General features: G+C 42.5%; 1 protein-coding gene across 1 annotated transcript in view; it reads right to left on the reverse strand.

Annotated features, from left to right (window-relative positions):
- Window positions 1-1,197: 1,197 nt before the first annotated feature.
- The window catches only part of si:dkeyp-117b11.1 (B-cell linker protein), a 262,865-nt gene continuing 245,755 nt past the window's right edge, over window positions 1,198-18,307 (reverse strand). Inside the window, exons 17-19 of the mRNA XM_060931747.1 lie at window positions 12,444-12,527; window positions 1,655-1,813; window positions 1,198-1,463 (exon numbers count right to left, since the gene is read on the reverse strand). Coding sequence (XP_060787730.1) covers window positions 1,347-1,463; window positions 1,655-1,813; window positions 12,444-12,527 — 360 coding nt within the window. The 3' untranslated portion in view covers window positions 1,198-1,346. The remainder of the gene's footprint in view (window positions 1,464-1,654; window positions 1,814-12,443; window positions 12,528-18,307) is intronic.

Genomic DNA, 18,307 nt, shown 5'->3' on the forward strand with positions numbered 1-18,307 from the left:
AGGAGTACAACTGCCATGATACAGTAACTTTAAGATTGCAGTTATCATGAACAGGCTTGCATTCAAGTCTCCATCAATGAGCAGCTGATAACTTCCACAAAATAGACTTCATGTTCAAACTATAATGAATTTCCTGGTTACACAATTTCATTTTTTGACCATATAGGAAACCCTTATGGGAGTAAATTATTTATAATCACCCTGTTTGTTATCACCCAAATGAGGATAGTGTTCCCCTTTGATTCTAGTTCTTCTCAAGGTTTCTATCTCATGTCGTCTGATGGAGTTTTTCCTTGCCACCATTAACTCAGACTTCCTCATTATGGATAAATAAATTTATTAGGTACAAATTTATTAGTTCATATGTTTAAAATCTTTATTTTTTTCTGTAGAGCTGCTTTGTGACAATGTTTATTGTTTAACATCACTATACAAATAAATTGATTTAATAGGATAGGAGAAAAATAGCTTAACATACATTGATTTTTGTGATGATTGACCAATGCTTGTTGAAATATGATTGGCTGTGTGTAAATAATTTTTTTTTCAATTTTCTAATCATCCTTAAAACTGCACTTGCATCATAGCTTAAAATATCAGCATGCAAAATTTCAAAAAATTGAAGATTTCAAAAGAATGGAAGATCATCTAATGCACAAATCTGTTGAGGTTTTAGCCATCTTGATTAACAAAGCTCCAAACCTAAATTGATTTATTGGCATGTGGCAGGCATGTTGCATAATTTTGTTTGAACCAAGGGATCGACGTAACCAAGAATTTTACCTTATTGTGCAGGAGTTATTTGCTAAAATGTAAACCCTTGTGCTATAGTGCCATCATCCAATGTAACTAGGTTCCTGCACTTCCCTGTACTTGAGTCATGGGATGGGGGGCATACTGGGTCCTTCTTCCAAATTTGGTGCTTTGACCCTTAAAAATTGTAAGAATTCAAATAGTATTACATATGCTTCAACTACATTAAAATAAATAAAATGAAATTGAATTAAAACAGTAGTTCTCACACCTCTGGTGATTGGACCCCTAAAAACAATCTTAACAGAGTTACAAGCATTTGTGCTTGGACATCTAAGAAGTCATTTGATTTTTTTTTTTTTTTTCAGTTTAAGTTATTGCATTGAATGCAAACAAGTAATTTCAGTTAAAATTTTAAACTTTTAAAATTACTATTATCTGTACTCAAATTCTGCACTGTGAAAGTAAAAATTAATGGGGTAAATTAAAATGCACATACATATATATGGATGGGTGTAATATTGAGAGCAAGCAATTCTAACTAGTTCTATAAGAATATGGATATTGTATACACGTCTGCATGTATTTTATTGTTACAGGTGTACAGGATTTGTGAGGTAGGCAGTGTGTTTGGCTTGACTCTTGCTGTCAATCAGCAAAAGGGGGTTATCCTTGTGATGAGAAATCATCTCCTGCAGACTGCCAAAAAGCTGAAAGACAAACATGACAGACATAATTTTGTTTAATGTACTGGACTTTGTTTAATCTACTGCCATAAATTGTATTAACTTGAAAGACAGCATGACAAGTCAATTAAATTCAAACAAATAGTATATATTGTAAAAAGAGAACAGGTAGTAAAATACATTATAGGAAACAAAATGAAATATTTAACCTTTACCTCATCACATTTCTTTCCCTCTTTGCCTAGGGCATAGGTGCCAGAGTCCTTGAGAAAGCGTACAGGTATGTTGTAGACTTTCTGATTGAAAAGCACGACGAGAGTAAAAGGTTGTTGTGCATTCTGAGCTGTGCTGCACCTAACCATGAAGGAGCCATCCTGATCCAGGCAAAAATCATACAAAAATAATTCACAAAATATTTAATCAGAATACAGAATATTGACTGAGTATAGTATATACAAGGAATTTCTCTTGAAAGCATATGATGATCATTTGAATGAAACTTTTGTAGTGTTGATATTTAAAAAAAAAATAAAATTATTTTTATACACACACATGAAAAAGTTGCTTTTAAACATGCTGAAAATATACATTTACTGGGCACTACTTTACCAGGAACTCCTGCTCACAAATGCCATTATCCAATTAGCCAATCATTTGACAGCAGTGCAATGCATAAAATCACACAGATACTGTGTCTAGCACCAAAAACCATGTCATGGTCAGAGTCACTGAGATCAAATTCTCCATTGTGATGTCTGATGTGAACATTGACTTATTTGATTGGATGATTGGATAATTGAATGAGCAGGTGTGCAGGTGCTTCTATTAAAGTGGCCAGTGAATGTACTAGAGGCTAGGTGGTTGGGGATTGGGATTCCAGTATAGAAGTAAGCCACATTTAAGAGCTGCTATGCACTTGAGCCAACTTGTTCTATTTTTTAAATGTGAAAGACAACTAAACCCATAGCAAAAGTGCACAGCTCCCAAATCAATCAGTGGTTATAGTAATGCACACTATGCGGTCAACAATGTTTGTGGACTCCTGACCATCACACCCATGTGTAGGCCTACTCCAAACTGCTGCCACAAGTTGAAAGCACACAACTGTATAGGATGACTTGGTATGCAGTAGAATTACAACTTCCATTCACTGGAACTAAGGGGCCTAGCCTAAACATATTACCTGACATGGTTTGTGAACGATGATGTAGAAGTGTCCTGCACAAAGCCCTGACCTCAATCCCACTGAGCACCTTTGTGATGAACTAAAACAGTTAATGTGCTGCAGGGCCAACATTGGTGCCTGACCTCACTAAGGGTCTTGTGACTGAATGGGCAAATCCCCCCAGACACATTACAAAACCTAACAGAAAGCTTCCTGAAAAGAGTGGAGGTTATTATAACAGCAAAGAGGGACTAAATTTGGAATGGGATGTTCAAAAAAAAGCACAAATGGATGTTAGTGCTGGGTGATTTTCACAATTAATTCAGTTAATTCTAATGTTTTAACATGATGTTCACAATGTTCTAATCGTGATTGTATATGTTTATATGGATATTTAAATTTTTACTTAAAACATCCATAAATGCTTTTTAAAAGTTTAAACCAATATGAAGGAAACACAGCCTTCTTAACATGGTAAACAAGAAAGAAAGAAAGTATAAGACAGCACTTTGCTGAGCACTGAGCATATAGCAAAGAAAGGTTCAAATAGATACAGAATCAGAACAGGTTTGAAAATTCAAATGAACAATGTCAAGTATAATGCTGCATTACATCCTAAGAGGTAATTCACCATGAATTGTGTCATTTTTAACCTTGGCACATTCAACAGATGAAGTGAGAAAAAAAATTTGCCTCCATGTTTATATTTTGTTAGCAGCAAGCGAGGCAGCTAATTAAGATAAACAATATATATTTTCTTTCTTAAACAGCAAACTGTATGGTCAGTCTTTTACAGTACCAGTCAAAAGTTTGGACACCTTCTAATTCAATATTTTTTTCTTTATTTTTAAAATTAAAAGACACTTCATATCTTAAAATAATGATGCATTGTCATTTTTCTTTACTCAGTCGAGCAATTCTTAACATCCATCCATTATTCATAACCACTTATCCTGTGCAGGGTTGCAGGCAAGCTGGAGCCTATCCCAGCTGACCATGGGCAAGAGGCAGGGTATACTCTGAACAAGTTGCCAGATCATCACAGGGTTGACACACAGAGACAAACAATCACTCACACTCAAATTCAGACCTATGGTCAATTTAGAGCTACCAATGAACCTAACCTACAGGTCTTTGGACTGTGGGGGGGGGGAAACCAGAGCACCCACAGGAAACCCACGCAGACACAGGGAGAACATGCAAAAAGGCCCCCGTCGGCCACTGGGCTCAAACCCAGGACTTGCTTGCTGTGAGGTGATAGTGCTAACACTACACCACCATGCTGCCGGTTCTTAACATTAATACAGATTAATACAGTTGTTGAATTTTACTGTATTTACTATTTACTGTTTGATAGTCTCAAACACATTAAGAAGGCAAAAATTTCCACTAAATAACTTTTGAAAAGGCACACCTGTTATTTGACTAATTCTTGGTGACTACCACATGAAGCTCTCATCAAAGTAAACAGTGGTTACTTTGAAGAATGTAAAATTTGAAACATATATTTTTTAAATAATTTTTTTGTTAACACATTTCCATACATGTTCCATGAGTTATTTCATAGTTTTGATGTCCTCAATATTGTTCAACAATGTAGAAAATAGATAAAATTAGAAAAAAACTATGAATGAGTAGGTATGTCCAAACTGTTCACTTGTACTGTATATGTAACAAATTAATATGTCTGTATTTTGATTAATCTAAAGCTACTACTTGTATAATCAGTATAACGTATTTAAAGGTAACAAGTTTTACTTTGTATATTTCTAATGCTGTGTCAATGCTGATTTGATGTCACTCCATATATATATAGCGTGATATCCCAAGAGGCTGCGTCGTCAAGGGGTGCTATGTCACACGTAGATGGCTCCAACAACAAGCAGCTATAACTCCATCTGGTGGTGGAGTTGGGAACTTCACCCTCAGCACCCAACACGGCAACACACCTGTGGCCAATGAGGGCCTAATGAGTAAGAGGGCTTTGTGAGAGCTCAAAACTCCCAGTGTGAATGTGGAGGAGAGAGGAGCAAAGTTCATGGACTCTCCTGCTGAGTGGAGTATTCATCGAACCGCTTATCTGGAATTCTTACCTGAGGGATTTTTGCACTGAAATACTTACCTGTGTTATGAGCACCTGTGGCTGGGCTGCCACCAGGCCGAAGACTACAGGGATTGTTGACTGGACTCAAAGTAAGGCAGAAGATTTTGTTTGTTCTGTGAAAAGGATATTGGACTGAAGGAAACCTGCCTATAATTTTGTTGTTCTAAAGCCAGAGACATTGAGTTTGACTTTTGGGAATCCATCTTCATTTGAACACTGGACTTTGAGATACCTTTTCTGTTTAATCTCCTGGCATAACATTAAAAATCTTGATTTATTTTAACCTTTGTGTCCTTGCACTGATTGAAGGGTCCCGCTAAGAGCCAGCCAACCTCTCGTGATGTCACAAAATATATATATATATATATATATATATATATATATATATATATATATATATATATATATTAGTGGGTATGGAAAGTATTCAGACCCCTTTAAATTTTTCACTCTTTCATTGCAGCCATTTGCTAAAATCAAAAAAGTTAATTTTATTTCTCATTAATGTACACTCAGCACCCCATCTTGACAGAAAAAAAACAGAAATGTAGAAATTTTTGCAAATTTATTAAAGAAAAACTGAAATATCACATGGTCATAAGTATTCAGACCCTTTGCTGTGACACTCATATTTAACTCGCATGCTGTCCATTTCTTCTGATCCTCCTTGAGATGCTTCTACTCCTTCATTGGAGTCCAGCTGTGTTTAATTAAACTGATTGGACTTGATTAGGAAAGGCACACACCTGTCTATATAAGACCTTACAGCTCACAGTGCATGCCAGGGCAAATGAGAATCATGAGTTCGAAGGAACTGCCCAAGGAGCTCAGAGACAGAATTGTGGCAAGGCACAGATCTGGCCAAGGTTATAAAATAATTTATGCAGCACTCAAGGTTCCTAAGAGCACAGTGGCCTCCATAATCCTTAAATGGAAGAAGTTTTGGATGACCAGAACTCTTCCTAGACCTGGCCGTCCAGCCAAACTGAGCAATCGTGGGAGAAGAGCCTTGGTGAGAGAGGTAAAGAAGAACCAAAAGATCACTGTGGCTGAGCTCCAGAGATGCAGTAGGAAGATGGGAGAAAGTTCCACCAAGTCAACTATCACTGCAGCCCTCCACCAGTCGGGGCTTTATGGCAGAGTGGCCCGACAGTAGCCTCTCCTCAGTGCAAGACATATGAAAGCCTGCATAGAGTTTGCCAAAAAACACATGAAGGACTCCCAGAATATGAGAAATAAGATTCTCTGGTCTGATAAGACGAAGATTGAACTTTTTGGCGTTAATTCTAAGCAGTATGTGTGGAGAAAACCAGGCACTGCTCATCACCTGCCCAATACAATCCCAACAGTGAAACATGTTGGTGGCAGCATCATGCTATGGGGGTGTTTTTCAGCTGCAGGGACAGGACAACTGGTTGCAATTGAAGGAAAGATGAATGCGGCCAAGTACAGAGATCTCCTGGAAGAAAACCTCTTCCAGAGTGCTCAGGACCTCAGACTGGGCCGAAGGTTCACCTTCCAACAAGACAATGACCCTAAACACACAGCTAAAATAACAAAGGAGTGGCTTCGGAACAACTCTGTGACTATTCATGACTGGCCCAGCCAGAGCTCTCACCTAAACCCAATTGAGCATCTCTGGAGAGACCTGAAAATGGCTGTCCACCAATGTTCACCATCCAACCTGATGGAACTGGAGAGGATCTGCAAGGAAGAATGGCAGAGGATCCCCAAATTCAGGTGTGAAAAACTTGTTGCATCATTCCCAAGAAGACTCATGGCTGTACTAGCTCAAAAGGGTGCTTCTACTCAATACTGAGCAAAGGGTCTGAATACTTATGACCATGTGATATTTCAGTTTTTCTTTAATAAATTTGCAAAAATTTCTACATTTCTGTTTTTTTTCTGTCAAGATGGGGTGCTGAGTGTACATTAATGAGAAATAAAATTAACTTTTTTGATTTTAGCAAATGGCTGCAATGAAACAAAGTGAAAAATTTAAAGGGGCCTGAATACTTTCCGTACCCACTGTGTGTGTAATAAAATAAATAAATAAATAAATATATATATATTTTTTTTTTTTTTTTTTTTGTCATGGTCCTACCTGTGGGCTTCTCTCTTCAGGTTACATCTCCACTCAGCATTACCAGCCACGCCCGCACTCACTTCCTCTTATTAACTCCCAGTGGCTGTCATTGGCTGTTACTGATCACCTGTTTCCCCCCTATGTGTATTTAAGCTGCAGTCCTCCCAAGCTTCTGTGTCAGATCGTCTGCAACTCTCAACCTGATAACCTGCTCTGTGTTCCTACTACTCTGACTCCTGAAGATTTCCTGTTCTGTCTGACTCTGTCTGCTCTCCAGCCCCAGTAACCTGATCTGCCTTCTGTTCTGTCAACTCTGCCTCTTGCCTGCTCCTCCTGTACCTTTGCCTGATCTCCAGCTCACTCAGCCCTATAGCCACACCTCTCTGACTATGCCTGGTCCTGTCTCATCTCTGAAGCTAAGCAGGGTTGGGCCTGGTCAATACTTGGATGGGAGACCTCAGACGTCACCACCTGCCTCTCAGTTCTCCTGCCACTGGACTTCACCCACACACATTCTTCCAACTCCCCTCTTCCCTATTATTAATAAACTATGGTTTGAGTGCATTTGATCTCCTCTCCTGTCTGTTCCGTGACAGAATGATCTGACCACAACATGGAGTCAGCGCCAGGACCCTCTGCCCTAGACTGGCTGCAGCGCGTTGAAGATGATGTCTGTCGACATTTCAGCCCTGATCCAGCTTGGTCATCAGCAGCAACAATGACTGGACCAAGCACTCCAGCTGCTCACTGCCCAACCACCGCAGTCCCTCATTGCATCAGCCCCTGTCATAGCTGACGTGCCAGCTCCAGGAGGGGCTCCTGCTACACTCGAGGCCCCGGAACCCAAGGTCGGCAGTCTGGAGCGTTTTGACGGTGACCCCTCCTAAGTCCGTGCCTTCCTGACCAGTTGCCGGTTGCTGTTCGACCTGCAGCCCAGAACCTTCGCATCGGAGGCAGTGAAGGTGGCCTTCGTCATCACTTGTCTGACTGGCCGCGCCCGCCTGTGGGGGACTGCTGAGTATGAACGCCGGACACCAGCGTGTGCCTCCTTCACCTTGCTTTCAGTGGAAATGACTAAGGTCTTCGACCTGGGGTCATCGTCAGTAGAGGCATCTGGAGGACTGATGAGTATTCGCCAAGGCAGACAAACAGTGGCTGACTACTCAATCGATTTCCGGACCTTGGCCCGGTGCAGCAAGTGGGGCATGCAGGCGCTGGTGGACACCTTTCTGCACAGCCTGGCTGACTACATTAAGGATGAATTGGTCTCGCACAAACAACCATCGACACTCGATGAGGCCATTGCCCTGGCCGTCCGCATTGACCGCCGGGTCCAGACCCGTTGACGAGAGAGGGCCCGCCAGACTCAGTCAGTCACCAGTGCACGGAGAAACCCAGCCCCTTCTACGTGGTGGTTTGAGCGCATTTGATCTCCTCTCCTGTCTGTTCCGTGACACATATACATATATATATATATACACATATATATATATATATATATATATATATATATATATATATATATATATATATATATATATATATATAAAAATAAATTACACACACTTTTTTCACATTCGGTATTTTGATAGTATATTGCATGTAGTTTCCTTTGCATATTCTCAAGTGCCAAGTTCACAGGGCCATTATTAAAATTCCCTACAGTAACATTCCTTCATATAGCGTGTCAATGCAGGCACTCACGGATGTAAGTGCAGGGGAGAGCGGGGATGCAAACAGAAAGCGTAGTCAAATCAATAAGCAAACACGTAGTCAGAAAGCATGCAGGGGTCAGTCAATCAGCAAACAGAATAATGGAGAGCAGACTAAAGAGTGAAACGGGTACACATAGCAAAAGGTTCAGGAAACTATAGTCAGGCAGACAAGAAAGGCTCGGTATGAATGGGTAAACACAGAACGATACTTTGCACTGAAGATGTGTAAGGGAGAGGCTTAAGTAGCACTGCTGATTAACAATTAATGACAGTCAGCTGAACTTAAGAGGGAGACCGGGGGCGCTGTGAACTTTGGGCATTGTAGTCTTGGGAAGCCATGTTTGTAGTTCGGTTAGAGTTTCTACTCACAATGCCATTACCCACTCCAGTCTCTGAGGCATCCACCTTGACTGTGAAAGGCTCAGTTGGGTCAGGCAGCTGCAGGATGTGGGCTGAGATGAATGCAGTCTTGAGATGGCCTAAGGCTTCCTCAGCTGCAGGGTTCCAGAGAAAATGTTTGGGACCTTTCTTTAGCAGTGCAGTTAAGGGAGCCTCTGGTGCTCAAACCTCTGATAAAGCATCGGTAGAATTTAGCGAAACCTAGAAAACATTGAAGCTCCTGCACAGACGTGGGTCCCGGCCAAGACATGATGGCAGACACCTTGAAGGAATCCATGCTGATTCCTTCTGCACTGATGACGTAACCCAGAAACAAAATCTGACGTAAATGGAATTCACACTTCTCACTTTTAACATTGAGGAATAGATACTTCAGAACTGACCTGACATGTTCCAGGTGACTTGCTCCATCAAGGGAGTAGATCAAAATGTTGTCAATGTATGTGATTAAAAACTTCCTCAGCATGTCCCAGAGCACGTCGTTTAAGACATTGAAAAATGCTTGGTGCTGAAGAAAGGCTATATGGCATGACCCGGTATTCAAAATGGCCGGCAGTGGTGCTAAAACCCATCTTCCATTCATCGCCCTCTTGGATTCTGATGAGGTTGTATGCACTGCGTAGGTCAAGCTTAGAGAAGATTTTAGCAGAACACAGTTGTTCTAAAGCAGAGGGAACCAGTGGAAGTGGATATGGGTACTTTACAGATATTTGGTTTAGTCCTCTGAAGTCTATACAAGGTTGAAGGCCTCCCGCCTTCTTCTCCACAAAGAAGAATCCTGCAGAGGCAGGTGACTTGGAGGGATGAATGTAACCCTGTTTGAGTGCTTCCTGAATGTACTCCCCCATTGCAGCCTGTTTCTTCTGGGTAAGTGGGTAGATGAGGCTGCATGGAGGTGACGTGCCTGGGAGGAGATCAGTGGTGCAATGGTAAGGGTGATGTGGTGGTAGGCCACAAGCCTTACCTTTACTAAAAACTTCCTTCAGGTCAGAATAACATTCTGGTACACTGTCCAGTGAATCCGGCTGAGAACTTTCAACAGAAATAAACAAAATGTATAGCTGGAAGTGAAACAGTTCTGAAAGCATGCAGGGGACCACTGGAGGATTTCCTTGTTTTGCCAAGATATCAGGGGGTTGTGGAGCTGTAGCCAAGGGTAACCCAGGGTGATGTCATTGTTAACCGTAGAAGTCACAAAAAGTGAAATGAGTTCAGAATGGAGAGCTCCTACTTGGATGGGAATGGGAGTGGTTCTAGTTATGATGAGACCATCTCCTATAGGTCCTTCATTGATGGTCCGGATGCTGAGTGGATTCTGCAGAGGGGTTGTGGACAGGTTGAACTCCTGGATGATTGAACTGTCAATGAAGTTTCCCTCTACTCCTGAGTCAACAAATGCAGAGAGCATGTGGGTTGAGGCTGGCAGTTTCAACAACACAGGTACGGTACTTTCAATGATTGTGAGTTAAATTTTCTTACCAGACTCACCGCGTCAGGACCGGCTCAGAGTTGTTGTTGCAAGTAGGGCGGACTGGACACTGTTATATGATGGTTGGAACTCCCACAATAGAAGCATAGTCCCTTGCATCGTCTCCTCTCTTGTTCCAAGCGTTTCAGCCTAGTTTGCAAAACCTCCATGGATGTGGACGCATCAGCTAACTGAGCTGGTCTGGTGTCCTCCTTGAGAGAGGGTCAGCTGGAAAGTAGATGATCCAGTTGAATAGCAAGGTCTATGAGGGAGTCCAATGTGAGATGTTCATCTCTACAAGCCAGTTCACTCAATATTTTGGGATGAAGACTTTGGCGAAATACTGCTTTCAGAGCTGGCTTATTCCATCCACTAGCGGCTGCAAGAGTTTGGCAATCCAGTGCATACTCAGCTACTCCTCTTGCCCTTTGGGTGATGGTGAGTAGACTTTCACTGACTTCTATCCCTTCAGGTTTGTGATTGAACACTCATTTGAATAATTCTAGAAAATGCTCATACGAGGTGGTATGCTCCTCTCCACTCTTCCATACCATGCTAGCCCACTGTAGCACCTTACCAGTGAGAATAGAGAGAAACTTTGCAATCTTACGTTGGTCAGAGAGGTTTGGCATGGTAGTGAAGTACAGGGAGCACTGCAGCAGAAAGCCCTTACAGTTAAGGGTGTCACCAGCATATTTCTTGGGAGTTGGGAGAAGCTGCAAGAGAGTTGAAGAGGCATCAGAGTGCATTAGGAGGGCCTGTGACATCACAGTAGTTAACTGTGCCATCCTGGTGTTGAGGTCGAAGAGCATCTGCTGATGTTCTCCTAAGAGGCATCCCTGAGCATTTAAAGCTGTTTGCTTCATCTCCTCTGCTACATCCATAACAAGGTGAAGTATCCTGTCAGAATGCAGGCACTCACAGATGTAAGTGCAGGGGAGAACGGGGATGCAAATAGGAAGCATAGTCAAATCAGTAAGCAAACTCATAGAAAGCATGCAGGGGTTGGTCAATCGGCAAACAGAATAGTAGAGAGCAGACTAAAGAGTTAAATGAGTAAATGTAGCAAAGGTTCAGGAAACTAGAGGCAGGCAGGCAGCCAAGCAAGGCTTAATATGATTGGGTAAGCACAGAACAATACTTTGCACTGAAGGTGTGTGAGGGAGAGGCTTAAGTAGCACTGCTGATTAATAGTTAACGACAGTCAGCTGAACTTAATAAGCGGGAGACAGGGTGTGCTGTGAACTTTGTGCGTTGTAGTCTTGGGAAGCCATGTTTGTAGTTCAGTTAGAGTTTTGACTCCTAATGTCATTATTGACATTGAGTAATTACTTAATACATAAAACATGTTTTCTTTTTTTTTGAATTAGCAAAAGAAATGAGCAAGGTTTTTTTTCTTCTTTTATGTAGTGTTCACTGAATTGTATGTCATTGTAGTGTGAGCTTGTCCTAGATCTTTTTAAGGTGACATGAAAATCTGAATTAGAAGTTAGCAAATAAAAAGCCAACATCAGGCTCATAACTCAGATTGCATTACAAAGGATAAACAGTGTTGATGAATGTAAACAGTGCTATTGGAAATGTGAGAACCAGCTACTCCCTCTCTCCCTATCACACTGAGAGTGCAAACGGACAGCATTCACAAAGAGGGGGGTGGTCTCTGGCATGCATCTAACTTTCTCCTCTGTTTTGAAAATAGAAATCAGTGCAGATGAGCCAGAATTCCTGCCAGTATCTTAGGCCACGGACCTTGCCATTCATCCAGAAAAGCCACTTCCGCTCAGACACCTTACTCTGCCATCCTCATTCACCAAAGTTCCACCACATCAATGAGCTCAACCGCCTTTACAGTCTGCCTCTATCCCTGAGTCTTTTACCGGACCCAACACCAGTGCTGATCTCTCTCTATCTCTCTCTCACTCACTCACTCACTCACTCACACACACACACACACACACACACACCCCAGACCACCTCTATGTGTGTGGCATTAGATTCCACACTAAGATATCACTGCGGTAAATTTACAGTGTAAAGTGCATGTCATTATGTGGTAAGGCTGGTTACCTTATTAACTTTCAGTAAGATGTCCTCTGCAGTTTTGCGTCCACATACCCCAGCAAACCACTCTCTGTCCTGCAGCCCTGTTTCCTGAGAAATACACATTAATGCATACTAACATTCTTCAGTAAAGTTGGCAAAAATGACTAAATAAAATAAACAATGCACACTCTGCACAAAAAAGGGTGGAGAACTGGGACAGGCGGTTGATGACACATTCTTCCTTGGCATTAGAGTTTGAGAAATTGGCTAGGACCAGCGTTGTGTGACCTAGCGACTTGTCCAGGGTGTACCTCGCCTCTCACCCATTGTCAGCTGGGATGGGCTCCAGCTTGCCTGTGACCCTGTACATCTGTACCCTGTAGTGGCTACAGATAATGGATGGATGGACAGTGTTATGTGATCTTGTCTGTCTACCAAATCTGGTGTAAATCTTTTGTCTCCTTTTAGTTATGCTGTCATAGTTAGTTGGCGGAGTCCCTGCTTGTACTCAGTGCAATATGTATACTGCTCCTACTTATTCAGGTGACATTGGGCATACCTAACAACCTGTGTTTTCTTTCCCTCCCCCCCACCCCAAATCTGTCCCTCTGAGTTACATGGAGTCAACAGGAAATCTTTTGGTGGAGAGGGTGGAGACCTCGACTGGCTATCGTAGCCTGCAGGGAATCGGCCATCAGACATTCTGTCGCATGTCCCAGACCCGGTGAAATGTAACTGAATTGTCTTGGCCAGCCCTAAGGGTCCCATCTGCATCTCATCATTGCTGAGGAGTGTGCTCCCATCACCCAATCAAGCATCCAGCCAGAGCAGGTCATGATATTTTTTACCATATTAACATGCCATTGTTGTGTGTTATGCCTGATGTAAAGACTCTCGTCTCTGCGAGCCTACCACACAGATTTAATGCTTGTCATTTTTAGGGCATACCTAACAACCTGTGTTTTCTTTCTCTCTCTCTTCCCCCCCCCAATCTGTCCCTCTGAGTTACATGTTGATCCTGGGATTGAGATGCTGGCCTCTTCTGCCCCTCGGACCTGCTTGATCCATCCTAGTGCCCTGTGTCTGGTCGGAGTTTTATCACACCGCTCCTGTGAAGGACGGCCCTATGAGGACTGTTGAGGGTTATACCTGTTAAAACTGTTAATATTATAGTCAGGCTGTCTGTTGTTGCCCAAATGAGGATGGGTTCCCTTTTGAGTCTGGTTCCTCTCGAGGTTTCTTCCTCATGTCGTCTGAGGGAGTTTTTCCTTGCCACCATCGCCACAGGCTTGCTCATTGGGGATAGATTAGGGATAAAATTAGCTCATGTTTTAAGTCATTCAAATTCTGTAAAGTTGCTTTGCAACAATGTTTATTGTTAAAAGCACTATACAAATAAACTTGATTTGATTTAAATCATTGCCATGCTAACTTGCTTGGAGCTGTATAGGCACTGTTGCCAGGTGTATGATTTTCCTGAAGAATTATGATACATGAACTGTCAGATTGGATTGGTTTTTTTTCATTCACTTTTATTTATTTGGATGGTAATTATAATTGGACACTTATTTAAAATGATGTTTGCTCTCCTGTACTGCAGTCATTTGATCTACTCAGTGGCATTACGAGACAATGAGTCCCTGGACATGGATGCACTAAAGGCCCTGCCCAGTATAGAAAGAGCTAGATGTTAAATCATATTGAATTTTTAAAAATACAATAATATACAGGAAATAATTATATCCCAAAGGAACATACAACAATATGAACTTGTGTGAAATAAAGCAGAGTTTTAAGTTTCCACCCTTACCCTGGTAAATAATATAAACAATAAAATAATTAATTTAATTGTGTCAAACTCAAAATAAATTAAAACTTGTGCACCAAATCCTTGTGGGGTTTTTTCTCATAAAGATACATGTTGTACAATCATTCTTCCCCAGAAAAAGAACAATTAAAATAAAATCATTAAAAGCCCAATATTGCCATGATATTCATGTCCATGATGAGTGCATATAAATGTTTGATTGGACTCTGTCTCACATGGTAATTCATTTTCATAAGCTCAGAACAAATGCACATGCAAACATGAAATAAGTAATTATATGTTTATGTAATCATATTTTATTAGCTACTTGCTGATGAGAAAGAGGATTAACCAATCAGAATCACACATTTTTCCAGTTTTTGTTTGAAAGCCAGCTTGCTACGCTTTGAGCTCAGGGATACTAAGGTGACTGGCAATGAAGTACCAAAGGGTTACTGCAGGAGGCAAAAAATTAAGTTGTTTTATGTGTATATGGATTTTACTGGTTTGATAAGATGAAATGCCATTTTCCCTTATTACTACCATCTCATTTTCAGTGGAACTGTTAGAAACATATTTTAGGGCAATGTTAATTAATATTGGTTGACATTTGATTGTGCCTTAAATTATTAATATACAAATTTGTGTCCATACCAATAATTAGTCTTACTAAAACAGACCCTCTAATGTCAGGCAGAGGAAATCCAATTATTTAAATTGGTCTGATTAAGCAGGGATAAAACACGTACCCACTGGTGATAAAAATCAATACTCAGAACATGGGATATCAAAAGCAAAGGGAGGGAAATCCTCCCAGTATGCACCCAGGTTATGCACATGTAAAATCTCTTTGTCACACCAGTATTGTTTTGTTGTACATTACATACAGCTGTTACACTTCCACTTTAATAAGCTTTTCAACTCACTGTAGCAGAGTCACATAAAATGAGACTTTTTGCATCATAGTAAGCTTATTGCTGGCACCACAATTTCCATTAAAATCAATTTTTCAATTTAAATCACATGTTCTCTACACTATGAATTTAAATTTAATTTTAGTTGTATAGGCAAAAAATTAAACTTTTTTTGGTAGATAAGGCATTTTATTCTATGGATAGACATGGGAAAACTGGAGTGGGGGAGCTCATGAGAAGTGACAGTATACAAGGAAAACGTATGGGATTGAAAAGAGTAAAACAAGGGCCAGTACCGCAGACCAGTGATGGGTGGTCTGTCGGATCCAATGATGACATCTATGTACCGGTGTGGACTCACAGATGGCTCTGGAGTCTGATGCGGGATCTGCATGTACGTCCGCAGTGAGGGCAGGAAAACTGTTCTGAATCACTGGGTGCCTTGGCTGCTGCCTTTCTACTAGCACACACCACGGTGATGTTGCCTCGCTGGTTGTCTTCAAAGTTTTCCTGGGCAAGGCACGTCAGGGCATGCCAGTTGGATCGATCCTGTGCACACTCCTCCAGCTGCTTTGGGGCTATGCCAGCATAAGTGATGTTAGCATTGACACAGTCTTTGCATTTCACTGGCCTTCCTTGTTTCCTTTTGCCTTGGCAAAGTTTGCCATAGAGGAGCTGTTTTGGGATCTGGTGGTCATCCATGAGAATGACATGCCCTATCCATCTCAGTTGCACTTTCAGGATCATGGCCTTGATGCTGGTTATTTCAGCATGGTCCAAGACCTCAAGATTTGTAATCTTGTCCTGCCACTTGATGCCCAGGATTGAATGCAGGCTAAGCATGTGAAAGTGCTCAAGCAGTCGAATGTGCCAACTGTAGAGGGTCCAGGTCTCACAACCATAGATGAGGCTGGTGAGCACAACTGACTTGTACGCCTTGAGCTTGGTGGACTGCTGCATGTTGTGTTGATTCAACACACAAACTTGCAGCCTGCCCAGGGCCTGGCTGGCTTTGGAGATCCTGGCGTTGATCTCTCTGTCAAAGGAGCCATCACTGGAGATGATGCTGCCGAGGTATTTAAACTCCTCCACAGTCTTCAGCTCTGTTCCATCGATAGCAATGGAGGGCTGGTGTCCTGCAGCGAGAGGACTGGGTTGGAACAGCACCTCTGTCTTGCCCAAGCTGATGGTGAGCCCGAAAAGATGGGATGCCTCAGCAAACTTGTTGATGATATGCTGTAGGGCAGATTCTGTGTGAGCCATGAGGGCACAGTTGTCAGCAAAGAGTGCCTCCAGTATCATCTTTTTGACTGTCTTTGTCTTGGCATTCAGGTGGCACAAGTCAAAGAGAGACCTGTCCATTCTGTATTTCAGGTACACCCCATGCTCAAGATCTCTGACAGCATGGCTGAGGATGTAAGCAAAGAAGAGGTTGAACAGCACGGGAGCTAAAATGTAGCCTTGCTTCACACCATTTGTTATCTCAAAGGCATCTGATGCCTCACCACCAGAGAGTACCAGCCCAGTCATGCTGTCGTGGAATAGGCGGATCAGGGTCGTGAACTTCCTGGGGCAGCCCAGCTGCTGTAAAATTCTCCACAAGGCCTCTTTTACCCCTTTTCCACCAAATCAGTTCCAGGGCTGGTTCGGGGCCAGTGCTGGTGCTGGTTCACAACTCGTTCAACTTGCGAGCCAGCTGAGAACCAGTTTGTTTTTCCATAGCTCGCCGTGCTAAGGGAAGACATGTCATTATGTCGCTGTACACGTCAGTTACGTCGTTGTATATGTCATTACGTCGCTGTATACGTCAGTTATGTCACTACGTTTGCATAAACCTTGGCGCGAATATCGAAGCAAAAACAACACGGAAGAAGCAGCAGCAACAACGATAATGGATGACTTCGCGTTTGTACAGCTGCTGCTTCTCGTCGCTTAAAAATGGCGATCTTTCGCGGTCTTGTTATTGTTGTCGGTCTTAACAACTCTGCCCCCCCCGCTGACATAAGCGGTTCTTTCCTCTGGCCCAGCAGAGAGTTGGTGCTAGCCTGGAACTGGTTTTTCTGGCCCCAGAGCCAGTTCTTTGTCAGTGGAAACAGAAAACCCGGTTCCAAACTAAGCACTGGCCCCAAACCAGCCCTGGAACTGCTTTGGTGGAAAAGGGGCATTTGTTGACTGTGTCAAAAGCCTTGGTCAAGTCAATGAACACTACAAACAAGTTCATATTCTGTTCTCTGCACTTTTCTTGGACTTGGTGGACTGCAAAGATCATGTCAACCATGCTTTTACCGGGGTGGAATCCACACTGTGTCTCAGGCAGTATCTCCTCAGAAACAGCAGTGATCAGGTGGTTGAGAAGGATGTGTGCCAGTATCTTGCCAGCAATGGACAGCAGAGATATGCCTCGATAGTTGCCACAGTCTGACTTGCTGTCCTTGTTTTTGTAAAGGGAGATAATCATAGCATCCTGAAACTCCTGAGGCATTTCCTCTTCCTCCCAGATGCTGCAGAGAATGTTGTGGAAGGTGTCAAGAGCCACTGGTCCCACAGCTTCATAAATCTCTGCAGGGATCCCATCCTTGCCTGGAACTTTTCCAGAGCTGGTCTGGCTGATGCCTTTCTTGACTTCATCTAGGCTGGGAGGGTTGTTGAGACTGTCTATCGTTGGTCTCTGAGGGATCTGGTCTAGGGCCTGGGGGCTGACAGTGGAAGGTCTGTTGAAGAGAGTGCTGAAGTGTTCTTTCCACCTCTCATTAATGGTGCTCTTCTCCTTCAGCAGTGTGCCATCAGTGGACAGGAGAGGGGTGATGCAGGGTTGGGATGGTCCGTACATGGCTTTAATGGTGCTGAAGAACATCTTAGAGTTCTTTGTGTCAGCATACAGCTGGACCTCATCCACCTTCCTCTGCCACCACTCATCCTGCATGCAGCAGAGAGTGGCCTGGGCACGGCTCTGGAGGTGCTTGAAGCAGTCACGCTTGGGGCTGGAAGACAAGTCATTCTGCCATGCTGTGAACACTTTCCGCTTGTCATCCAGGAGCTGGGCAATGGTAACATTGTGTAGGTACAGTCGCCACCTACTGTCTAAGAACTACAACAGTCCGTCTAAGAACTACATTTTCCATCAGCCAACTTCTGCGTTGACCTATGTCACGCCTAGGCGGGATCAT

Source organism: Neoarius graeffei, chromosome 10, assembly GCF_027579695.1.
Source record: "Neoarius graeffei isolate fNeoGra1 chromosome 10, fNeoGra1.pri, whole genome shotgun sequence".
Classification (NCBI taxonomy): Eukaryota; Metazoa; Chordata; class Actinopteri; order Siluriformes; family Ariidae; genus Neoarius; species Neoarius graeffei.